The sequence below is a fragment of the Saimiri boliviensis genome, chromosome 14 (assembly GCF_048565385.1).
Source record: "Saimiri boliviensis isolate mSaiBol1 chromosome 14, mSaiBol1.pri, whole genome shotgun sequence".
NCBI classification, from domain to species: domain Eukaryota; kingdom Metazoa; phylum Chordata; class Mammalia; order Primates; family Cebidae; genus Saimiri; species Saimiri boliviensis.
Genome location: NC_133462.1, coordinates 15,404,180 through 15,430,573, shown reverse-complemented (window position 1 = coordinate 15,430,573; position 26,394 = coordinate 15,404,180). Strand labels below are relative to the sequence as shown.

Genomic DNA, 26,394 nt, shown 5'->3' with positions numbered 1-26,394 from the left:
GATTGTGAGTTCCTGATTGCCACTGACAGAAACGGAATTATGAATTATGTCATAAAAATATATGACCACATATGCAGAGATGCACATTTCCAGGTATAACTGAATGAAAAATTCACAGAATCCACATCAGAGATACATGACCTCCCCTAAACCACCCTGTCCTCCCCACTTGGTCCTTTGTCCTTAATCTCTTTTGAAGAGAATAGACTGTTGTAAATTTCACAAAATAGGAAGTGTACACATCTCCTGTCACCTGGCTGTTTAAGCAAGAGGACACTGTGCTCAACTTCCTTGGAGTTATTACCTTGAGGTTTTTATAAAGAGGTACCAACAGTCCCCTCCTCAGAGGAACCATCTGATAACATGCAAAAAAAAGGTCCGTGTAACCAAAACCCAGAGGCAGGAAGGACCATGACAAGGGCAGCCCCTAAGGCATCCACATGCCTGCCAGGGTCTGGTTGCTGCTGGTGCAGGAGGAACTGCTGCTGGCAATAGCTGGGAAAAAAAAGAGACGGCAGGGTTGGGCACGGTGGCTCATGCCTATAATCCCAGCACTTTGGGAGGTGCAGGCAGGTGGATCACCTGAGGTCAGGAGTTCAAGACCAACCTGGCCAACGTGGTGAAACCCCATCTCTATGAGAAATATAAAAATTACCCAGGCATTGTGGCAGGCCCCTGTAATCCCAGCTACTCAGGAGGCTGAGGCAGGAGAATTGCTTGAACCCAGGAGGCAGAGGTTGCAGTGAGCCCAGATCACACCACTGCACTCCAGATTGGGCGACAGAGTGACACCTTGTCTCAAAAAAAAAAAAAAAAAAAAAAAAAAAAAAAAAAAAAAGAGGGCGGCTCTAACACTCAGGGAGCTCTAACAAAAGAACTCACTCAACCTTCAGTTTTCACACAGTCAATACCCTTCCAGACTCTCTATGGGGTCTCACTGGGAGGACTGGCACATAATTAAATTCCAGTACATGGGTGAAGTAATTTACAGAAGGATGGGATCAACTGGGACAGGAATGGTTGAAGATTTCACAAAACAGGAAAATTTTGGGTTAGGCCCTGAAAGTCTCAGGCTTAGGAAAGCAGAGACAAGGGGAAACAGAAGCCAAGGGGACCTAAGGAAAACATCCAGCCCTCCTGGCCAATTTTCTCCTCAGACCTGAGAGAGGCCTTTATTGTAGTGTAAACACTTGCCATATAAATTTACTGTCCTAAGCCTGACATGAGCTCCTAATTGCCACTGACTAGAAGGAAATTATGAATCATGTGATGGACACATTCAATGATGCAAGCAAAGATGCACACTTTGTACCACTATAGATGCACAAATATGCACACACGCCCCACCGTAGACGCTGGTTTTGAAGAGGGTCTCAGGAGTACGAGTGGGTTTGCAGATGTTATTACTTACCCTTCTCAAACACCATATGGGGATATTTCACAGGAGGAGCTCATCCTCAGAAAGGTGAAGTAACTTGCCCAGGTTGTTGGTGGATGTGGGATTAGAACCTGAGTCTTCACCAAATCCCGTGCCACCCCCACTGCCACTGAGAGACATCTGAACAGGGTATGGCAGGGAACAGGAAGGAGCAGGGAGTCCTATAGCAGAAAGAAGCCCTTTTAAAACTTGCTAAAGGAGGATCACATGTTGCAGAGTCGTGAGCTCTACACACAGATGTTTGAACTTGATCTTCTGATTACAGCAAAGCCCCTGAAGGTTTTGAGTAAGGGCAGAACCAGTCAAAGTGAAATCTTGAGCCAAGACCAAAGAGGGAGGTGAAAGTGGGGTTCTGGGTTCCTAAGATAAAGAGACACCACCAGCAACAGTGACGCGGCCATGAGATGCTGGAGCGAGAACTGGACGGGGAAGCAGAAGCCCCGAGTTTAAATGCAAAAAGTCACGCAGCAAGGGCATGGCTAGCGGGGGCAAGTTATCGTCTCTCTCTGCAGTTCGGTCTCTCTCCATCTATAAATCACACCGAGTGAGAGTTAATTTCTAAATGACTCTCAAGCCTTGCTACTCAAACTGTGGCACAGCAACGGCATATCCAAAAGCTCCTTAGAAATGCAGAATCTTGGCCAGGCGCAGTGGCTCAAGCCTGTAATCCCAGCACTTTGGGAGGCCGAGGTGGGTGGATCACGAGGTCAAGAGATCGAGACCATCCTGGTCAACAAGGTGAAACCCCGTCTCTACTAAAAATACAAAAATTAGCTGGGCATGGTGATGCGCGTTTGTAGTCCCGGCTACTCGGGAGGCTGAGGCAGGAGAATTGCTTGAACCCAGGAGATGGAGGTTGCAGTGAGCAGAGATCGTGCCATTGCACTCCAGCCTGGGTAACAAGAGTGAAACTCCATCTCAAAAAAAAAAAAAAAGAAAGAAAGAAAGAAAGAAATGCAGAATCTTGGCTGGTCGCAGTGTCTCACGCTTGTAATCCCAGCACTTCAGAAGGCCGAGGCGGGCAGATCATAAGGTCAAGAGATCGAGACCATCCTGGCCAACATGGTGAAACTCCGTCTCTACAAAAAATACAAAAATTATCTGGGCATGGTGGTGGGCACCTGTAATCCCAGCTAGTCAGGAGGCTGAGGCAGGAGACTTGCTTGAACCTGGGAGGCGGAGATTGCAGTGAGCCAAGATCGCAGCACTGCAATCTTGGCTAACAGAGCCAGACTCCGTCTCAGAAAAAAAAGAAAGAAAGAAAGAATTGCAGAATCTCAGACTCCACCAGAATCTTTATTTAAACAAGCTCTTTGGGGGATCTGTGAACACATTAAAGATCATGAAGCACTTCTCTGAAGTGTCTTCCAGTTCTAAAATGCAATGATTTCACATTCATCTGAACTCCGTTATCTCACAGCAGAAAGAAGGAAACATTTACTTTTCGCCTCCTTCGTGACCCTTTCTTAAAATAGCCTCTTAGACGCCCACATTCAGGTAGAGGATTTAGAAAAGACACGAAAGGCCGTGCTGCCACCTTGCGACCATCATCAGTAAATGCACTTAACTCTTACCGGTCTCACCAGTCGTGGAGGGGATTGGGCTGGAGCCGGCAGGGTGTAGGCGGTGAAGTCCAAGTCACAGATGAGATAAGAGAATCGGCCGGGCGCGGTGGCTCATGCCTGTAATCCCAGCACTTTGGAAGGCCGAGGCGGGTGGATCACGAGGTCAAGAGATCGAGGCCATCCTGGTTAACATGGTGAAACCCTGTCTCTACTAAAAACAAAAAAATTAGCTGGCGCGTGCCTGTAATCCCAGCTACTCAGGAGGCTGAGGCAGGAGAATTGCCTGAACCCAGGAGGTGGAGGTTGCCGTGAGCCGAGATTGCGCCATTGCATTCCAGCCTGGGTAACAAGAGCGAAACTCTGTCTCAAAAAAAAAAAAAAAAAGAGAGATAAGAGAATCATAGCCACCCATAAAGACTGGAAGTTGGACCAGGCACGGTGGCTCACGCCTGTAATCCAAGCACTTTGGAGGCCAAGGTGGGCGGATCACCTCAGGTCGGGAGTTCAAGACCAGCCTGACCAACATGGTGAAACCCCATCTTTAAAAAAAAATAAAATAAAATAAGACTGGAAGTAAATGTCAGAGAGAGCACAGCCTGCATCACAGAGCAACAGCCTATTGCAAAAAAAAAACAGTTCTTGTAACAATTATGTGATCAGTTCTTGTAACACTTAATATGTGAGAAACGGTTCTGAGCCAACTGTAATGGGTATTTTCTTTTTGTTTTTTGTTTGTTTGTTTTGAGACGGAGTCTGGCTCTGTCACCCAGGCTGGAGCGCAGTGGTTCCATCTCGGCTCACTGAAACTTTTGCCTCCTGGGTTAAGCGATTCTCCTGCCTCAGCCTCCCGAGTAGCTTGAATTACAGGCGCCTGCCACCACATCCAGCTAATTTTTGTATTTTCAGTCTTTTCACCATGTTGGCCAGGCTGGTCTTGAACTCCTGACCTCAAGTGATCCGCCTGCCTCGGCCTCCCAAAATGCAGGGATTACAGGTGAGAGCCACCGCGCCCAGCCACTGTAATGAGTATTTTCAACATCAGCCTCAGCCTGAACACCAGTAAACTGGTAATTTCCCAAGGAAACATACTCTAATTTGACAGTTCTTTTTCATCCTGAACCAAAATATGTCTGAGTCTTACTCATCAATGCTTGTCCTATTCTCCATAGGCTGAAATAAGTCTAATAACACTTCTTTCTACAGCCCACCTTCAAATATTGGTGCTTTTTGTTTGTTTGTTTGTTTGTTTGTTTGTTTGAGACAGAGTTTCACTCTTGTTACCCAGGCTGGAGTGCAATGGCGCGATCTTGGCTCACCGAAACCTCCGCCTCCTGGGTTCAGGCAATTCTCCTGCCTCAGCCTCCTGAGTAGCTGGGATTACAGGCATGCGCCACCATGCCCAGCTAATGTTTTGTATTTTTAGTAGAGACGGGGTTTCCCCATGTTGACCAGGATGGTCTCGATCTCTTGACCTTGTGATCCACCCGCCTCGGCCTCCCAAAGTGCTGGGATTACAGGCGTGAGCCACTGCGCCCGGCCAAATATTGGTTTTTTAAAAACCCATGTGCCGCCCATCCCAAATACCCTTGGCGGTTCCCCATGTGGGGTCACCTGGAGCCCCACACCCACACACCCCAGTCACTTTCCCATGGGCGAGTGAAGTGCAGCAACCACAGCAGACACTCCAAATCCTAGGGGTGTCCCCAGAGCAGCAGAGCAACAGGACCCCCGTCCCCATCCTGGCACCTCATCCCTATCTAGCAGCTAAACGCCACACCAGCTGACCTGGGGACGCTGACTTTTCCTGCTTGTGTCACTGCTCAGCCATCCCACACCTGTGCAGGTGTCTACTTTTTAACTCAGTTTTATTTTGTAAGAAATATTTATCAGAGTTTGCTGTGCACTGTCACTGGTGAGACAAAGGTGAATCACACCAGGTCCCTGCCTTGCAGAGCTCCAGGCTACAGACGGAACCCACTCAAAGCCAGACCATTATCCAGTGAGAAACGCCGTGACAGACATCAGAAAAGCATTTTCTGACCTATAATAATTTGAAACATGAAGAAAAAAGAACGGTCAAACAAAACTCAAAGGGCTCTGACTCATGCCTTGCCTCTTCCCTCCTGTCAGGGAAACAAAGTCACACCCCCTGCTCTCACTCCTGCCTGGAGGCTTCCAAGGAGGGCTCCCTTGCTAACCTTCCCTTCGGCCCCCACGAAAATCACCCAGCATTCAGGCCCAGCCTCTTCTCTTCCTTTGAGCATATTTCCTAAAGTCTCAAATAAATGTCAAGTTTGGTAAGTCCTGATATTCCATGACCCTTCATGTTTACTTCAAGTATTATTACCTTTCTTCTTTTGCCTGGGGCCATTTCCAAACAAGGGCCGGAGCCAGGCGCCCCAGCAGCTGGGCAAACACACTTCCAGGGCTCCTTCCCTCCTGTGGCTCCTGTTTCTCAAACCTGCAGCTCTGGGGGTCTTCCCCCAACCCAGTTCCCTCTTCTTTACGCTGGAACAATGAAGCTAGGCAATGGGAAGGAATTACGAACAGACCCAGAACAAGGCAACTTTCCAGGCATCGACACTACTGTTGCCAATATTCTGTCAAGGATGGGAACCGGAGCACAGAGGGCAAACAGACCTTGTCAACGTCTCTTCTACCAACACTTAGCACCTGCTTTCCTGCCAAATACTCAGCTAGAGTCGGTCATCGAAAGGTATAAGGTGGGGCCAGGTGCAGTGGCTCATGCCTATAATCCTAGCACTTTGGGAGGCTGAGGTGGGTGGATCACGAGGTCAGGAGTTCAAGACCAGCCTGGCCAACATGGTGAAACCCCGTGTCTACTAAAAATACAAAAATTAGCCGGGGGGGTGGCACGCACCTGTAATCTCAGCTACTCGGGAGGCTGAGGCAGGAGAATTGCTTGAACCCAGAAGGCAGAGGTTACAGCGAGCTGAGATGGTACCACGGCATTCCAGCCTGGGTGACAGAGCAAGACTCTGTCTCTAAAAAAAAAAAAAAAGAAAGAGAAAGAAGGAAAAGAAAGATATAAAGAAATCCAAATGAGAAAAAAGACTTGAAGAAATCATGAGGCATTGGGGTGTGGGAGGCGGGAAGGAGTACGGGAGAGAACGGGCACAGCTGCCAAGTTATCAGTCACCTTCTTATACTCCTAAGAATGCTGCGTTTCTGGCTAGGTGCAGTGGCTCATGCCTGTCATCCCAGCATTTTGGGAGGCCGAGGCGGTTGGATCACCTGAAGTCAGGAGTTCGAGACCAGTCTGACCAACATGGAGAAACCCTGTCTCTACTAAAAATACAAAATTAGCTGGGTGTGGTGGCGCATGCCTGTAATCCCAGCTACTCAGGAGGCTGAGGCAGGAGAATCACATGAACCTGGGAGGTGGAGGCTGCGGTGAGTCGAGATCGTGCCATTGCACTCCAACCTGGGCAACAGGAGTGAAACTGTCTCAAAAAAAAGAAAAAATGCTGCTGCATTTCTTTTGTTTAACAAGTTTCATCTCCCAAATTTTCATAAAGTTCATGGTCTAATCTGTTACCCAACAGCAAGACGGTGTCACTTCACTGCTTTTGCCCTCAGATGAAAAGTGTTGTGGGTCTAAAACACAGACTGTCAGGCCATGTACCCTGGCCCCAGCCATCCCCAGAGATCAGGCACCTCCAACTGGGAACTTTCCATACACACTCCAGGCGATGTACAGCTGCACCAACAGTCACAATGAGAGCTCTAATCTCTGGCCAGGCACGGTGGCTCAAGCCTGTAATCCCAGCACTTTGGAAGGCCTAGGCGGGTGGATCACAAGGTCAAGAGATTGAGACCATCCTGGTAAACATGGTGAAACCCCGTCTCTACTAAAAATACAAAATATTAGCTGAGCATGGTGGTGCATGCCTGTAATCCCAGCTACTCAGGAGGCTGAGGCAGGAGAATTGCCTGAACCCAGGAGGTGGAGGTTGCGGTGAGCCGAGATCGAGCCATTGCACTCCAGCCTGGGTAACAAAAGCGAAACTCCATCTAAAAAAAAAAAAAAAGTTCTAATCTCTCCCCTCCTCCTGTTGCTGCCACTAATGCTGGTGTCCATGGTCTACAGAAGCCTGAATCCAGGTAAATAAGACTGTCTGTGAGGGAGAAACAGGAGGGAGGAGGAGAAAATGTGGCAAAACAGGCCACATGTGCATCAAAATGTAGCCCTTTCAGCCTTTCAGCTACAGAAATCGGGAGCAAGTGAGCCCTTCTCAGTGCCAGTGTCCTCATTTACTAAAAGAAGCAACCTGTACTTACCCAGTGTTGCGAGAGTTAAATGAGATACTGTATATGAAAGTGTCTGAAATTACAGCTGGCAAATATATATATGTACATGCTGGTTCAACAAAGATTTGCTTCCTTGTCTTCTCCCCCAAGCTTTTCCCAGTAGAGTAATGCACTTCCCCAGGGCCAAATTTGGTGGCAGTTGTGGAGGGATGTTAAATGTAACTGTACATTCATAAAGGATAAGGAACTCAGCCAGGTGCAGTGGCTCACGCCTGTAATCCCAGCGCTTCAGGAGACCGAGGTGGGCAGATCACCTGGGGTCAGGAGTTCAAATCCAGCCTGACCAACACTGAGAAACACCGTCTCTACTAAAAATACAAAAAAATTAGCCAGGTGTGGTGGCGCATGCCTGTAACCCCAGCTACTCCGGAGGCTGAGGCAGGAGAATCGCTTGAACCTGAGAGGCAGAGGTTTTGGTGAGCCGTGATTGCACCATTGCATTCCAGCCTGGGCAATAAGAGTGAAACTCCTTCTCAAAAAAAAAAAAAAAAAAAAGATAAGGAACTCTTTGCTTATATTCCCTTTTTGTAAAGACAAGATCTCAGTCCATCGCCCAGGCAGGAATACAATGGTGCCATCACAGCTCACTACAGCCTCGAACTCCTGAACTCAAGCAGTCATCCTGCCTCAGTCTCCCAAGTAAGTATAATTAGAAGTGTACACCACCATGCCTGGCTATTTTTTTTTTTTTCTTCTGTAGAGACAGGTTCTCTCTATGTTGCTCAGGCAGATCTCAAAGTTTGCTTGTATTTTTTTTTTTTTTTTTTTTTTTTGAGACACAGTCTCAATCTGTTACCCAGGCTGGAGTGCAGTGGTGTGATCTTGGCTCACTGCAACCTCTGTCTCCTGGGTTCAAGCAATTCTCCTGCCTCAGCCTCCTGAGTAGCTGGAATTACAGGCGCACGCTACCACAACTGGCTACTTTTTGTATTTTTAGTAGAAATGGGGTTTCACTATGCTGGTCAGGCTGGTCTTGAACTCCTGACCTCATGATCTGCCTGCCTTGGCCTCCCAAACTGCTGGGATCACAGGCGTGAGCCACTGTACCCAGCCCACTTGTATTCTTTAGAGGGTACCAAGTATGCACAGATTTTAATGCTATTTACTGGTAATGTAATAAACTGAAGAAAATCCTATCACCAGGTAATGTCCATATTTGAAATTTTAGCCACACCAAGCCCTGCTGAAACAGCACATCCTTTGGGAAGCAGACCTTTGGTTAAGGGTTTTGAATCTACTCCAGTTTTCGCGACAAACAAAGCGCTCCAACCCTTTGCAGAGAAACCACCTAGAAGAGAGCTCACCTCGCCAGGCACAGTGGTTCACACCTGTAATCCCAGCATTTTGGGAGACCAACACAGGCAGATCATTTGAGGTCAGGAGTTTCAGACCAGCCTGACCAACATGGTGAAACACCATCTCTACTAAAAATACAAAAAAAATTAGCCAGGCATGATGACACATGCTTGTAGTCCCAGCTACTCGGGAGGCTGAGTCAGGGGAATAGCTTGAACCCAGGAGGCAGAGGTTGCACTGAGCCAAGATCGCACACCACTGCATTTCAGCCTGGGCGACAGAGCAAGACTGCATCTCAAAAACAAAAGAGAGAAAGACAGTGCGCACTCACGCACTCCATGCATATTTCCTCTTGGGAGCACCATCTCCCCAAGGGCCACTTTGAGGTGAAACAGCTTTGTTACATACTCAGCATCAACTTGGTCCTAAAATCAGGAGACAGTCTCCCTTCTCCACCCCAATTTCCAACATTCACTCCTGTGTAGAGCGGGCACTCTGGAAGCTGCTGAGCGCCAGAGCCCTAGGGCCTAGCCCACTATTCCGAAAGGGAGGACTTTCCATCACTATGACAGACACCCAGGCTAGAGTCCTCAGCCTGGACTCAAAGCTCTAGCCCCAACCTGCCTTTCCAGTGCAACCCCCTCCACTGACTAAAAATTACTCTCTCGCTCCACCCAAATTAGCCTGTCTGCTCTTCCCTGAACAGGCATTTTTTTCCCCACCGGCTCAACTTTGTTTACACATCCAGCTCAAAACCACCTTCCCACAGCTTCCCTCAGTTCCTCCCATAGTCAGAGGTGCACTCTTCCTCCTGAAAGCCGGCTCAGCCCTACCAGAGGCTCTCTTCTTGCACTGATCATCTGCTGCCTTATCCGGAAGGCCTTCATGTGCCTCTCCTGCCTCCACGCCCTGCCCTTCTAGGCTGCAGCCTCCTTGGTGGCACAGACTGGTGCCCTGTTTCCATATCCCTCACGCTGTCCAGTTCAGCACTCAGCAAACATTAGCTAAGTGCAAGACGCATCCTCAGGTTTCTAAGTCAGACCAGGACTTCATAGCAGCTCTACTGGCATTTGGGCTGAACAGTTCCTTGTGGTGGGAGCTGTTCTGTGCACTGTGAGACGTTCAGCAGCATCCACATGGCCTCTCTTCACTTGATGCCAATACCAACCTTCCCCCTCTCCCATCCCCACCCAGGTATGAAAGCCAAAACTAACTCCAGACATTGCCAAATGTCCCCTGGGGGGGAACCGCCCTCAGTCAACAACCACTGCTCTACACCAATAGTTCTCCACCTGTCCACCCATTTAGACTCGCCTAAACATTTGCCTTCAGCCTGGACATGAGGGGGACCTAGATCAAATTCTGGCTCTGCCACTCCCTTTGCGACCCTGGACAATTCGCTTCACTTTTTTTAGCCTGTTTTATCATCTTAAGATGAGTAAATACCACTTCTCACACACATTTGTTGTGAGGATTAAATGATACACGGTGTGCCCTAGAAAGGGTTTAACAAATGGGCTGAGTGGAATTTCTAAAGTCGCTCCTTAGGCACGAGAGTGAGGAACTGGAGAAAGCTCGCTGCTGCCGCCAGGGGGCGCCAAATAAATCACGTCGGGTGGGTGGCAGCCGCACTCAATCCTTGTTTCCCGGCCAAGCAAAGTTTCCAATGGGGGCCTGAGTCTGAGCTACTTAGTGGCTAGAGGAAATGACCCTCCTCCTCATCCCCCAGAATAATTCTGAAAATAAAATCGAATCTTATTTTATCTCTTCATCACATACATGCTCAATATGCTTTTCACAGGGGCAAGAGAAAAAATAAATGGGTGATACTATATGAGGATATTATGAAATAAATCAAATTTTATATGATTTTTATATATTAAATAAAGTTTATATATATATAATTTTGGGCCAGGCATGGTGGCTCACACCTGTAATCCCAGCACTTTGGGAGGCCCAGGCAGGTGGATCACCTGAGGTCAGGAGTTCGAGACCAGCCTGGCCAACATGGTGAAACCCCAACTCTACTAAAAATACAAAAATTAGCCAGGCGTGGTGGCACACACCTGTAATCCCAGCTACTTGGGAGGCTGAGGCAGCAGAATCTCTTGAACCCAGGAGGCGGAGGTTACAGTGAGCTCTGCATGACAGAGCAAGACTCCATCTCAAAAAAAAAAAAAAAAGAAAGAAAGAAATATCAAAATTTCAAAATATCAAAAGAAAGAAATTTCAAAATATCAAAATTTTGCTAATCGTTCCAGTCATATCCTTCTGCTCCAGAATCCAACCCAGGATCCCACACTAAATAACATTATCACATCTCCTAGGTCACATCCAACCTGGGGGAGTTTCTCACTCTTTCCTCTCTCAGGACCTTGACACTGTTGAGGAGGTCTGGTCAGATGTTTTGTAGAGTGCCCCTCAATTTGGGTTTATCTCACATGTTTCCTTGGGGTGTTTCCGGTTATGCATTTTGGGCAAGATCAGCACAGAAGTAAGGTATCCTTCTCAGGACATTCCAGCCAGAGACCCAGGATGTTCATATCTCTCATCACTGATGAGGTTCATTTTAAGCACCTGGTTCAGGTGGTGTCCGCAGGTTTCTCTACTGTGACTTTACTATTTGTCTCATTGTAATGAGTAAGTATCTTGTGGAGAGATACTTTGGAAATATGCAAATAGTCTGTTTGTTCTCAGCATACTTTTACCAATTAATTTCTAGAATCCAGGGATGGTTCTAGCCTATAAATAGTTCTTACTGTGGTGTTATCCAGTGATTTTCTATCTCCATCATTACTTCTAAATTAATTAACTGGAATGCTGCTATAAGAAAGAGCTATTTCTTCTTCCTCATTTATTTATGTATTTGCTTATTTATAAATATCAGCACAGACTCATGGGTATTTATTGGTTGGAATACATTACTATCATTATTGATTATGTTTCTGATTTGTCCCCAGATTGGCCATTGGGAGCTTCTTCTGATTGGCATTTGTGATATTTTCCACACATCCTCATCATTTTTCTATTTTATTTTATTGGTTTTTTTAGATGGAGTCTTGCTTTGTCTCCCAGGCTGGAGTGCAGTGGCATGATCTTGGCTCACTGCAACCTCTCCCTCCCGGGTTCAAGCGATTCTCCTGCCTCAGCTTCCTGAATAGTTGGGATTACAGGCACACGCCACCACACCTGACTAATTTTTTGGTATTTTTGGTAGAAATGGTGTTTCACCATGTTGGCCAGGCTGGACTCAAACTCCTGACCTCAAGTGATCTGCTCGCCTCAGCATCCCAGAGTGCTGGGATTACAGGCATGAGCCACCACTCCCGGCCAAAATTCTGTATTTTTTAGTCTCAACTTCATTTATTTCTGTTCTGATCTTTATTATTCATTTCCTTCTACTAATTTTGGGTTTGGTTTGTTCTGCTTTTCTAATTCTTTGAGGTACATCATAGGCTGTCTATTTAAAGTCTTTCTACCCTTTTGATATAGGTGTTCATTGCTATAAACTTCCGCCTTAGTACTGCTTTTACTGTATCCTATACATTTGGGCATGTTGTATTTCCATTCCCATTTGTTTCAAGAAATGTTTTTATTTCCTTATTAATTTCTTCATTTACCCATTGGTGGCTCAGTAGTATGTTGTTTAATTTCCATGTGCTGGTGTGTTTTCTGGGATTTCTTTAATTATTAATTTCTAGTTTTATGCCCTCGTGGTCAAATATACTTACACCAGACATGGTTGCTCACGCCTGTTAAAATACTTTGGGGCCGGGCGCGGTGGCTCAAGCCTGTAATCCCAGCACTTTGGGAGGCCGAGGTGGGTGGATCACAAGGTTGAGAGATCGAGACCAACCTGGTCAACATGGTGAAACCCCGTCTCTACTAAAAATACAAAAAATTAGCTGGGCATGGTGGCACGTGCCTGTAGTCCCAGCTACTCAGGAGGCTGAGGCAGAATTGCCTGAACCCAGGAGGCGGAGGTTGCGGTGAGCCAAGATCACGCCATTGCACTCCAGCCTGGGTAACAAGAGCGAAACTCCGTCTCAAAAAAAAAAAAAAAAAAATTACTTTGGGAAGCCAAGATGGGAACATCACTTGAGGCCAGGAGTTCAAGACCAGCCTGTATAACATAGTGAGATCCCATCTCCACAAAAGTAAAAAAAAAAAAAAAGTAGCTAGGCCTGGTGGGGCATGCCTATAATCCCAGCTATCTAGGAGGCTGGTGGGGGAGGATCATTTCAGTCCAGGAGCTGGAGGCTGCAGTGAACTATGATCTCACCACTGCACTCCAGCCTGAGCAACGGAATAAGAACATATCTCTTAAAAAACAAACAAACAAAAAACAGACTTAATATGATTTCTACTTTTTTTAATTTATTGAGACTTGGTTTGTGGTCTAAGTTTAGTCTACTCTGGAGAATGTTCCATGTGCTGATGGAAAGAATATGTATTCTGCAGCAGCTGGGTGAAATGTTCTGTAAATATCAGTTAGGCCTATTTGGTCTAATATGTAGTTTAACTCCGATGTTTCTTTGTTGATTTTCTGTCTGGATGATCTGTCCATTATTGAGAGGGTAATGTTAAAGTCCCAACTATTATTGTATTGTATTGCAGTCTATCTCTCTTTAGAGCTATTAAAGTTTGCTTTATATACTTTGGTGCTCCAGTGTTGACTGCATAAATGTTTATAATTTTTATATCCTCTCACTACATTGACCCCCTTTATCATTATATAGTGACCTTCTTTCTCTCTTTTGATAGTCTTTGGCTTGTAGTCTATTTTATCTGATATAAGTACAGTTTCTTATCATCTAGTAATCCCAGTACTGGGCATTTATCCAAAAGAAAGGAAATTATACTGAGGAGACATCTACACCGTCATGTTTATTGCAGCACTATTCACAATAGCTAAGATATAAAATCAGGCCAGGTGTGGTGGCTCACGCCTGTAATCCAAGCACTTTGGGAGACAGCCCAGACAGGCCAATCACCTGAGGTCGGGAGTTTGACTAACCAACATGGAGAAACCCTGTCTCTACTAAAAATACAAAATTAACTGGGCGTGGTGGTGCATGTCTATAATCCCAGCTACTCGGGAGACTGAGGCAGGAGAATCAATTGAATCCAGGAGGCAGAGGTTGCAGTGAGCCAAGATCGTGCCATTGCACTTCAGCCTGGGCAACAAGAGTGAAACTCCATCTCAAAAAAATATATTTATATAAAATCAACCTAGGTATCCAACAACAGATAAATGGATAAAGAAAATGTGGTATGTGGCCAGGCACGGTGGCTCATGCCTGTAGTCCTAGCACTTTGGGAGGCAAAGGCAGGCGGATCACAAGGTCAGGAGTTCAAGACCAGACTGGCCAACATGGTGAAACCTCGTCTCTACTAAAAAATACAAAAATTAGCTGGGCATGGTGGCTCGTGCCTGTATCCTGATTGCCCCGATCTGATCACTGTAAACTGTATGTATCAAAACAACACTATAAAATAAAATGGGCCAGGTGTGGTGGCTCATGCCTATTATCCTAGCACTTTGGGAGGCCAAGGTGGGCGGATCATGAGGTCAGGAGAGTGAGACCATCCTGGCTAACACGGTGAAACCCCATCCGCACTAAGAATCAAACAATTAGCTGGGTGTGGTGGCATGCATCTGTAGTCCCAGCTACTCGGGAGGCTGAGGCAGGAGAATCACTTGAACCTGGGAGGCGGAGGTTGCAGTGGGCCAAGATTGTGCTATTGCACACCAGCCTGGGTGACACAGCAAGACTCCATCTCAAAAATAAATAAATAAATAAATATTAGGGGGTGGGGGCTAGGGGAGGGATAGCAGGAGGTGGGGAGACTGGGGAGGGATAACTTTAGGAAAAATACCTAATGTAGGTGACGGGGGTTGGGGGTGGGTGGCGGCAGCAAACCACCATGGCATGTAACAATCCTGCAAGATCTGCACATGTACCCCAGAATTTAAATAAATAAAATGTTTAAAAATTAAAAATAAATATAGCTACTCCTGCTTCTTTTTCGTTTCCACTTGCATGGAATTTTTTTTCCATCCCTTCACTTTTAGTCTATGTGTGTCTTTATAAGTGAAGTGGGCGTGTTGCAGACAGTATGTAGTTGGGTCTCGTTTCTTTATCCCTTTGGCCACTCTGTGTCTTTTAAATGGAGAATTATATCCATTAACATTCATATGATTACTGACTACCACTGCAGTTTTGTTGCTTGTTTTCTGGTCGTTTTGTAACTCCTCTCTTCTTTTTCTTTCCTATTGTCTTCCTTTGTAGTAAAGTGATTTTCTCTCTTAGCATGTTTTAATTCATTTATTTTTAAGTGAATATATTATAGGTTTTGGCATTATGATTACCTTGAGCTTTACAAAAAACATCTTATGGAGATTATAACAAGCTGGCTTAAGGAGATGACAGTTTATCTTAGATCATAAAGAATAGAAACAAAGAAACTTGGAAAAAACTCTGCACCTTAACTCCTTCCCCCACCTACTGCATTTTGACTTTATGTTGTCTCAATTTACATTTTTTTTTTTTTTTTTGAGGATGGAGTTTCACTTGTTCAAGCAATTCTCCTGCCTCAGCCTCCTGAGTAGCTAGGATTACAGGCACGCGCCACCATGCCCAGCTAATGTTTTGTACTTTTAGTAGAGATGGGGTTTCACCATGCTGACCAGGATGGTCTCGATCTCTTGATCTTGTGATTCACCCGCCTCGGCCTCCCAAAGTGCTGGGATTACAGGCTTGAGCCACCGCGCCCGGGCCCAATTTACATATTTTTATATTGCCTATCTCTTAACAGGTTGCTGTAGCTATTACTGTTCTTGATATTTTTGTCTTTTGGGCTTCATACTGGAGTTATTAGTGGACTTTACACCACAGTTATAGCTTAGAGTACACATTCATGTACTGAATTTTATCAGTGATTTTTAAACCTTGGTTTTCTTCTTACCTGTTAAGTGTTTTTTCTTTCCAGCTGAAGAACCTCCTCAGCATTTCTTGTAAGACGAGTCTGCTGGTGGTGAATTTTCTCAGTGTTGTTTGTCTGGAAGAAACTTTCTCTCTCCTTCATATTTAAAGGATGGCTTTGCTGGATACAGCATTCTTGAAGAGCAGAGATTTTTTTCCTTCAGCATTTTGAAAACACCATCCCACTCCCACCTGGCCTGGATAATTTCCATTAAGAAGTCTGTTGCTTGGCTGGGCCCAGTGGCTCACATCTATAATTCCAGCACTTTGGGAGGCCAAGACGGGTGGATTGCCTGAGGTCAGGAGTTTGAGACAATCCTGACTAACGTGGTGAAACCAAGTTTCTACTAAAAATACAAAAAATTAGCTGGGCATGGTGGTGTGCACCTGTAATCCCAGCTACTCAGGAGGCTGAGGCAGAAAAATTGCTTGAACCCGGGAGGCGGAGGTTGCAGTGAGCTGAGATGGTGCCATTGCACTCCACCCTAGGCAACAAGAGTGAAACTCCATGACAAAAAAAAAAAAAAGAAGTCTGTTACCAAACAAATTGGAACTCCTTTATATATTATTTGCTTATTTTCTCTTCCTGCTTTTAGGATCCTCTTTGTCCTTGAACTCTGCAAGTTTATTAAATGCCTTAGGGTAGTCAGATTTGTGTCAAATCTGTTTGGTGTTCTCTGACCTTCTTGTATCTGGATATTTATCTTTTTCTAGTTTTGAAAGTTTTTTTTATCTCTTTGAATAAGCTTTCTACCCCTTGCTCTTCCCCAACTCCCTCTTAGACACCAATAATTTTTAAATTGGGGTTTTTTTGTTTTCTGAGACAGAGTCTCACTCTGTCACCCAGGCTGCAGTGCAGTGGCGTGATCTCTGCTCACTGCAACTAATTTTTTTTGTATTTTTAGTAGAGACAGGGTTTCATCATTTTGGCCAGGCTAGTCTCGAAGTCCTTATCTCAAATGATCTATAGCATGGTGCTGCTGAAAAGCCACTCATATTTGGTGTCTCCTTTAGCCATATTGTAGGGCAGAGTTTCCAGAACTGGAGATGGTACTGCAGACTCCAGACCCCTGTCTCTGCCTATCCACAGGGATATTTCTCCCTCCAAGCACTCTCTATGCTTCCTGTGGGTTGAGATTTTTCTGCATCTATTGAGACAGTCATGAGTTTTCCCTTTATTCTCTTAATATGGCAGTAATATACAATTTAAAATACTTTAAAAATTGATACATTACTTGCATATAGAAAAGTGCATGAATTATAAATGTATTGTTTTGATGCCTTTTCAAAAATTGAACACACGCCGGGCGCGGTGGCTCAAGCCTGTAATCCCAGCACTTTGGGAGGCTGAGGCGGGTGGATCACGAGGTCGAGAGATCGAGACCATCCTGGTCAACACGGTGAAACCCCGTCTCTACTAAAGATACAAAAAATTAGCTGGGCATGGTGGCACGTGCCTGTAATCCCAGCTACTCAGGAGGCTGAGGCAGGAGAATTGCCTGAGCCCAGGAGGCGGAGGTTGCGGTGAGCCGAGATCGCGCCATTGCACTCCAGCCTGGGTAGCAAGAGCGAAACTCCGTCTCAAAAAAAAAAAAAAAAAAAAAAAATTGAACACACTCATGTAAATAGTAGCTAGATCACTAAACAAAACCTTCCTAGCACCCTAGAAGCTCCCTCATGCCCCCTTACACTTACAAATTTCTAGTGTAAATCACCTTTGCTTTTCCTGGAACAAACAAAACCTAGTCCTAGTGTTTCATTTTTTTAATATACTGTTGATTTGGTTTGCTAATGCCGTGTTTACAGTTTTTATGCACCTCTGTTCACGAATGTGATTGGCCTGATAATTTCCTCCTTTGTATCCTTTTTTTATTCTCATCTCAACGTCAAATTTATACTAACCTAACAGAATGAGGTGGGGAAATATTCCTTCTTTTTCTTCCCTATGGAAGAGTTTGTATAAGATTGAGATGATCAATCACGAAAGTTCTGCAGAAATCACTGATAAAACTTCTGGGCTGTACTAGGGAAGTCAAAAGGCTACAGTGAGACGTGATCGTGCCACTGCACTTGAACCCGGACAAAAGAGTGAGACCCTGTCTCAAAAACACAAAACCAAAACCATGGGCTCTTTCCTCTGTCTTCCTTATTTGCCAGCTTACCAAAAAAAAAAAACTACTGAGCAGATAAAATAAGCTCAGGTCTCCAAATTTCTCAGTGAAATTCCCTCAACAGGCCGGGCGCGGTGGCTCAAGCTTGTAATCTCAGCACTTTGGGAGGCCGAGGCGGGCGGATCACGAGGTCAAGAGATCTAGACCATCCTGGTCAACATGGTGAAACCCCGTCTCTACTAAAAATACAAAAAATTAGCTGGGCATGGTGGTGCGTGCCTGTAATCCCAGCTACTCAGGAGGCTGAGGCAGGAGAATTGCCTGAACCCAGGAGGCGGAGGTTGCGGTGAGCCGAGATCGCGCCATTGCACTCCAGCCTGGGTAACAAGAGCAAAAACTCCGTCTCAAAAAAAAAAAAGAAAAAAAGAAAAGAAATTCCCTCAACTGGGACAGAAATCTGCAGAAGAGGTAAGGAAGATGCTAGTTTGAGCAGGTTTCACTTCCTAGAGCCAGTTTCTTCTTTGCAAAATTGAGACAAAAGTTGCCTCACTGAGGTCTTGTGAGGATTAAATGATACCGTGTGTGTAAAACACTAGCACAGATGCTAGCACAGTATCTGACATACATAGTAGATACTCAGTAAGTAATCCCAGATAATAATCACCCTGGTGGCCAAACGCAGTAGCTCCCATGTGAAATCCCAGCTACTAGGGAGGCTGAGGCAGGAGGATCACTTGAGGCCAAGGTTTGATACCAAACTGGGTAACATAGTGAGACCCCCCCCCATCTCAAAAAAAGGAAAAAAAAGAATTGCCCTGAGGAGACTATGCTCTAACTCATAAGACCCTTCCTTTTAGAGAGGAGGAAACTAAGGCCCAGAAAAAGGAAGAGATTTCGCCAGGGTCTCAGAAGTCAGACCCTGATCAGTAGCTGAACCCAGGCTAGAGCTGAAGCCTCCAGAGGAAGGGGAAGGAGAAAAGGAGTATCTCAGCTCCCCCAGCTGCTGGGCAGGACACTATCACTTTGCCAGGATCCTCTTCCCCTGGGTCCCCACTTCCCTGGACATGCTTGGCCCTCCTCACACCTTCCTCACCTCTGCACTCTCATGGACCACAGGACAAAGCCAAAAGAGAACTCTGCTATTTTATTTGTTATGTGAAAGGGTCTGGGTGTTTGTCTGGGGCAGCTAGATGGTCAGTCCCTGAAGACAAACAGGAGGCCTAAGAGGACACCCCAAGCAGGACCTTGCCTGGAGGATCCTGCACCAACAATCTGAGACTTCTCTAAGATGTTGAGGACCTCAGTCACTTTGATGCTCCCAATATGATGAAAATCTGCTAAGAGCTGGTTATATTCACGAGCACAGCCCATGAGGAGGAAGGTGGTATTGAGAAACCCTATAAGGAAGAGAGCGAGAAGTCAGAAACACTTTCAAGGCTCAAGAGCCCTGCCTTCAGCCAGGCGCAGTGGCTCACATCTGTAATCCCAGCACTTTGGGAGGCTGAGGTAGGTGGATCACTTGAGGGCTTTAGGCCAGGAGTTCAAGACCAGCCTGGCCAACATGGTAAAATCCCATCTCCATTAAAAATACAAAAATTAAGACAGGCATAATGATACATGCCTATAATCCCAGCTACTTGGGAGGCTGAGGTATGAGAATCACTTCAACCCAGGAGGAAAGGTTGCAGTGAGCTGAGATTGCATCACTGTACTCCAGCCTGGGCAATAGAGCAAGACTCTGTCTCAAAAGAAGAAAAAAAAAAAGCCCTCCCCTCTTCCCAGATGTCCCTCACAAAGCAGAACACCTGCTTTCCTGTCAGAGACTTAGCCACCAGGCATCTTCCCCATCCTCTTTGGAATTCATGGTGCCCAGTCCCTTGCAGCAACCCCAATCCTATCTCCAGATCCCACCAGCCTCTCTGAGATGTGAAGGCGCTGGACAGTGCCTGGCATAGAGCAGGCATTTGATAAACAAAATTCGTCTCCTCTCACCTGCCTGAAGTTTTAAGGTGGAACTGTAACACGTAGAGGCAGCCAAGGGGCAAGAACTGGTGGTGACAAAATTAGGGAGGCAATCCTTCAAGTGCTCGCCCACACAAGTTGGGCAACTATGTGATGCAGATGTGACAGACTTAGGAGCGCTGGCCTTGAGTTTCACAAAAGGCTCCAAATTGGTGAGGTTGTTGCAGAGATAAGACCGGCAGACGCGACTGTAGGAGGCAATGGACACTCCGGGTGGGGAGACAAGGTAGGAGACTTGTGCAGGATAAGACGGAGATGGGCTGCAGCCTTTAAAACCCACGACTCCCCTTGAGGTCCCTAAGGAGCAGAGGAGGAGAGAGCTCTGATCAGTGTCACTGGCCTCACCCAGAGTCCCCCTTCCCCCAGCTCTTTTGGCACCCACCCTGCCTCTCACCATCTTTGCCTCCCTCCCCAACCCGTGTCCACTCAGTGCAGCTGCACAGGACTCAGATCCTGAGGTCTCCATTCAAATCTCCTCATTCTTCCCCTGTAGGACCCCCCACAGAGCTCCTCTTTCTTTTATGCCCCTCCTCCAGGGATCTGCCCACCTCCATTCTACCCACTTATCCAGCCCACACCACTCTCCTGCTAGTGTCCTGACATTCAAAACATGTAATGATGGCCAGGTACGGTGTCTCACGCCTGTAGTCCGAGTACTTTGGGAGGCCAAGGCGGGCAGTTCACTTGAGCTCGGGAGTTCAAGACCAGCCTGGGCAACATAGTGAGACCCCCCCATCTCAAAAAATTTTTTAATATATGTGTGTATGTATGTATGTGTGTGTGTGTGTATATATATGTGCATACACACACACACACACACACACACACACACACACACAAAGGTAACTATCTGGAATTCCAATCTAGAGTCCCTGGGTGCTGGGAGTGGAGCTGGGGGTCAGAAGAGCAAGCAAAAGAAAATGGATCAAACCCAGCCTGCTTCACCTGTCTCAATGAACACTAGCGTCTCCTCGCAGCCCTCTTTCAGCTTACACACCATGTTCCTCATCAGAAGCCACTTCCAGTTATAGAAAGCAATAGCTCTGAACCTTGACGATGTTGCTTCATAGCACAAAAGAGCTCCAGCCCCTAAAAAGAAAATGCTCTCCCAGTCATTGGCCCCTCACATCACCTTCTGAGCCTTTGAACTGCCAACCAAGAGTTCAGCCCCCACAGATCCTGTCCCCTACGAAACCTACATACCCAGCCCTCCTTCTACTAGTGACATGAATTCAGCCTCCCACCTTTCTGGGTCTTATAGCATCCAGCCCCACAGGACATACGAGGCAGAGTAGAGATGGCCCCTAGGAGCCAGAACAGCTGCATGGGTCTCAAATGCTGGGGTCCCATGGTCCTGGGTCTGGGTCCTGAGTGCTAGAGGTTAGTCTGGAACCAGTTTCAGTCTGTATCCCAAGCCCAGTTTCTGTCAGTCCCCGAATTCTTTGTCCACCTGTCTCTGGGTCACTGTTTCTGGAACAGAAAGTTGATTGTGTCAGTTTCTGGGACATAGGCTCCCTCAGACCTTCTGGGTCACAGGTCTTCCCATCTCTACTATCTGCCCTCCAGTTTAACCTCCACCACCCACCATGTTAGCTTCTCAAAGCAGGACTCTCACTCTCTCACTTAGGTCTTCCCATTAGACAAGGTGCTGAGCAGAGAATCCTGGCTTATCCAGAGGTTCATTGATATGCAGGCTGTTCTCCAGCCAGAGGCAATGAGATCAGAGCAGCAAACGGATGCTTAAAAAACCAGTGTGTGTGTGTGTGTGTGTGTGTGTGTGTGTGTGTGTAAAAAACTAGTGTGTGTGTGTGTGTGTGTGTGTAAGTTAACATATCACTAAATAACCGTTGGTTTGATAAGGAAATTTAAAAGTATTTAAAGACTGGGAGTGGTGGCTCATGCCTGTAATCCCATCACTTTGGGAGGCTAAGGTAGGTGGATCACCTGAGGTCAGGAGTCCAAGATCAGCCTGACCAACATGATAAAACCCATCTCTACTAAAAATATAAATTAGCCAGAGATGGTGGCATGAGCCTGCAGTCCCAGCTACTTGGGAGGCTGAGGCACGAATCACTTGAACCCAGGAGGTAGAGGTTGCAGTGAACCGAGATCACACCACTGCACTCCAGCCTAGGCAGCAGAGAGAGATTCCATCTCAAGAAAAAAAAAAAAGTATTTAGAACTGAAAAATAATAAACATAACTACATAACACACACATTCACACACAGACACAGACATACACACATAAGTGCATGTAAAATCTACTGAAAACTGAATAAGGGCTGAAGTCTAGGTAATAGTATTATATACCAGCCCAGGCATCATGACAAAAAATAGAAAAATTGGCCAGGCATGGTGGCATGCACCATGGAGGACCGCTTGAGTCCCAGAGATAGAGGTTACAGTGAGCCATGACTGTACAAAGAGTATTGTACAAATGTCAACTTCTTGCTCATATACTATGGTGATATAAGATGCCCCCATGGGGAAGCTGGAGGAAGGATTCAAAGGACTCTATATACCACTTTTGCAACTTCCTGTGAGCAAATAATCATTTCAAAATTAGAGTTCTTTAAATCAAATCAAAATTTGAGACACAGCTAAAGCACTATGTAGAAGTAAATTTATACTTTTAAATCCGTGTATCAGGAAATATGAAGCATTAAAAAATAAGTATGTTCAAGATTTAGTTCAAGAAGTTGTATAAGGAACAACAAAGCAAATCTCTCCTATCCCAAAAAAAGAATGGAAATAAGGATAACAGAAATCAATGAAACAGTAAACAACAACAAACATTATTACACAAAAAAGATCCATTCTTTGAAAAGACTGAGTTCGTTCTCTAGCAAATCTGATCAAGGGAGTAAAGGGAGTAGAGGCAGGCTGGCACAGTGGCTCATGCCTGTAATCCCAGTGCTTTGGAAGGCTGAGCCAAGAGGATCGCTCAAGGTCAGCAGTTTGAGAACAGCCTGGGCAACACCCTGTCTATACCAAAAAAAAAAAAAAAAAAAAAAAATAATAATAATAATAATAATAATAATAAAAGGTTTAAAAATAAGCCAAGTGTGCGGGTGCCTGTAATTCCAGCTACTCAGGAGGCTAATATCAGAGGATCACTTGAGCCTAGGAGTTCAAGGTTACAATAAGCCATGACCACACCACTGTACTTCAACCTGAGTAACACAGTAAGACTTTGTCTCTAAAAAAGAGAAGGTGCAATAAAATACAGAATGAAAAACAGGAAGTAACAGACATCAGATGGGTTTTTTGTTCATTTGTTTTGTTTTTGGTTTTGCTGGGGGCATGATCACAGCTGATGGCAGCCTCAAACTCCAGGGCTCAAGTGATCCCCTGCCTGAGCCTCCCGAGTGACTGGGACCACAGGCATAAATCACCATACCCAGCTAAGTTTTTGTATTTTTTTTGTAAAGATGGGTTTTGAAATACTGGCCAGGCTGGTCTCGAACTCCTTAGCACAAGTGATCTGCCTGCCTTGGCCTCTCAAAGTACTGGGATTACAGGCATGAGCTGCTTTGTCCAGCAAATGCAGCATTACTGTGGTGACGGTTAAGTTGAGACAATGGGAGCTTCCCCCTCTGAGACCAACTGAATGCAAAACATGCTGGGGATGTTCACTACAGAATATTACACAGGAGTAGGAAGTAGCTGATTAGATATACACAGGATGGGCCGGGCGCGGTGGCTCAAGCCTGTAATCCCAGCACTTTGGGAGGCCGAGGCGGGTGGATCACGAAGTCAAGAGATCGAGACCATCCTGGTCAACATGGTGAAACCCCGTCTCTACCAAAAATACAAAAAATTAGCTGGGCATGGTGGCGCGTGCCTGTAATCCCAGCTACTCAGGAGGCTGAGGCAGGAGAATTGCCTGAACCCAGGAGGCGGAGGTTGCGGTGAGCCGAGATGGCGCCATTGCACTCCAGCCTGGGTAACAAGAGCAAAAAACGCCCTCTCATAAAAAAATAAAAATAAAAATAAAAATAAAAATAAAAAATAAAAAATAAAAAGATGTACACAGGATGTGAGGCAGGGTGCAGTGGCTCATGCCCCTGTAATCCCAGCACTTCGAGAGGCCAAGGAGGGCAGAACACCTGAGGTCAGGAGTTCGAGACAAGCCTGGTAAACATGGAAAAACCTCATCTCTACTAAAAATACAAAAATTAGCCAAGTGTGGTGGTGGGCGCCTGTAATCCCAGCTACTCAGGAGTCTGAGACAGAAGAAGAATTGTTTGAACCCGGGAGGCAGATGTTGCAGTAAGCCGAGATCGCATCATTGCACTCCAGCCTGGACAGTAAGGGTGAAACTCCGTCTCCCAAAAAAAAAAAAAAAAAAAGATATACACGCAATGACAGGATGTGTACATGGATAGATCATAAAAGCACAGGGCCAATTATTTTAAATAGTAAATAGCATAATATCACTTGCATAAATTAAAAACTCAAACACAGGTCACGCATGGTGGTTCATGCCTGTAATCCCAGCACTTTGGAACTTTGGAGGGCTGAGGCAGGCAGATCATTTGAGGCCAGGAGTTCCAGACCAGACCAGCCTGATCAACATGGCAAAACCCCATCGCTAAAAAAAAAAAAAAAAAAACACGTATTCTGTGAGAATACACACACACAAACCAAAAGATGCATATTAACCACTTTAGAATGAGAACTGCCTATGAGAAGGTTAGGGAATGAAAGTGGGTAATTGGTGGAAACAACAGTGTGGGAGGGGCTATAAAGATCACAGACTTTGGCCTCAGACACCCAGGTTGGAATATTTACGCCTTCGCTTACCAGCTGTCCAACTTGTTGAACTCTGAGCCCACTACCTCATTTATAAAATGGAGTATAGCCGGGCGCGGTGGCTCAAGCCTGTAATCCCAGCACTTTGGGAGGCCGAGGCGGGTGGATCACGAGGTCGAGAGATCAAGACCAACCTGGTCAACATGGTGAAACCCCGTCTCTACCAAAAATACAAAAAATTAGCTGGGCATGGTGGCGCGTGCCTATAATCCCAGCTACTCAGGAGGCTGTGGCAGGAGAATTGCCTGAACCCAGGAGGCGGAGGTTGCGGTGAGCCGAGATCGCGCCATTGCACTCCAGCCTGGGTAACAAGAGTGAAACTCCGTCTCAAAAAAATAAATAAATAAATAAATAAATAAATAAATAAAATGGAGTATAATACATCTCATAAGGTCATTGTGAAGATCAATAAAATTATTACCGTGTTAGACAAAGGCTAAGCTCTTTATAAATGTTAGTTACCCTGTTCCTCCACCACCATCCCTCCCTTCAACTCACACTTCCTCTCACTCTCTCTCTACTACCTAAAGGATCAAATTCAACCTCTTTAACTAGCCTTCAAGCCTCCCCCGACCTGACCTCACCCCACATCAACGCCACCTTTCCAATTTTATCTAGGACAGCTCCCCTGCCCAGCAGTCCAGCTAGAGGTCACGTTGGCCACCCTTTTCTGTCTGCAATGCCCAGACACACATGCTCTGTAACCCAGAAATCTGTGGCCAGCAAAGGTGCTAAGACCCGCAGAAAAGTGGGGACACAGGAAAGAGAAATGAAGTTTGACAAAGGATCTCACGGTGGGGGCGAGGGGGGATTAGGCCAATCAGAGAAGATGGCACACGTCAGCCTGAGATGCAGAACGACAGGACCCAACAAGCTGAGTGTAAGTGGAGACTCAACCAGAAAAGACTGAAATGAAATCCTCAATCCTCAAAGCGGGGGGGTGGTGGGGGGGGAAGCATGGAGCAGTTAGAGGGAAGCCACCCCTCTGGGTGGAATGGAACCTTGCAGGGAGACAGTGGACCAGCAGAGAGAGGGAGGCACAGGAAGATGAGGAGTGGGGCACAAAGGCGGGGCTCTCAGGGAGGAGGAGTCAATCTCAGAGCGGGGAAGAGAAAAGGACACGGAGCGGGGCGACAGAGAAAAAGGGCCACGGCAGAGAAGATGGAGGGGATGGCGCGAGACGAAGGTCACGGAGACACCCAGAGAAGGCGACGATTGCACACAGCCGCCCCTAAAGGGGTGAAATCTTGGGGGATATTAAAGAGAAAGGCGGAGCCAGCCAGAAATTCAGAGAAACTGGAGGTGTCCCGGGTAGCGAAGGAAGGGCGGAAGGGGCCGAGCTATCAGGGAATGAAGAAGCACGGGGAGAAAGTGGGTCCGAAGAGAGAGAGGGTCCGAGAGAAAACGAAAAATCAGAGACTGGGAAAATCACAGCCCGTAGGATGACAGGAAGAGACACAGGGAAACGGGCGCAATCTGAGGAGGAAGGGCCCGGTAAGCAAAAAAGGGAAATCACAGGGCTTAGGGAGAACGCATAAAAGAAGGGGAGCTCGGGAGCTGAGGCACCGGGAGAGAAACAATAGAAAACGCGGGCGTCCACACAGCAACGGCGAAGTCGAAGTAGAAGGCAAAGGCAGGCCGGAAGCGAGGCTGCGCGTGCGCAGACCGTGCTTGGTCAACGCCCCGGGGGCGGAGCCAGGCGGACCGTTCCTGGGGGGCGGGCCCAGCCTCGGTCCAGGAGGCAGTACTCGACGCCCCATTGGCCACTCGCGTCCAAAGGGGAAAGGCAGTCTGGGCAGGCAGGACGCGCGGAGGGAGGGGCAGGGGT

The 26,394-nt window shown here is 46.4% G+C and overlaps 1 protein-coding gene across 2 annotated transcripts; it reads right to left on the bottom strand.

Annotated features, from left to right (window-relative positions):
- Positions 1-18,854: 18,854 nt before the first annotated feature.
- On the bottom strand, positions 18,855-26,243 carry LYPD4 (LY6/PLAUR domain containing 4). 2 transcript variants are annotated; one of them, XM_003943223.3, is made up of 5 exons: positions 25,167-26,243; positions 21,034-21,220; positions 20,696-20,839; positions 19,721-20,047; positions 18,855-19,125 (listed from the first exon to the last, which is right to left on the bottom strand). In XM_003943223.3, exons 2-5 carry the CDS (start codon positions 21,098-21,100, stop codon positions 18,923-18,925), a joined length of 741 nt encoding a protein of 246 aa, XP_003943272.1. In that variant the 5' UTR covers positions 21,101-21,220; positions 25,167-26,243; the 3' UTR covers positions 18,855-18,922. The 2 variants fall into 2 exon arrangements, with proteins under 2 accessions (XP_003943272.1, XP_010329366.1); XM_010331064.2 differs by lacking the exon at positions 20,696-20,839 and adding an exon at positions 21,323-21,398 and having other exon boundaries at positions 20,995-21,220; positions 25,167-25,490.
- Positions 26,244-26,394: the final 151 nt, after the last annotated feature.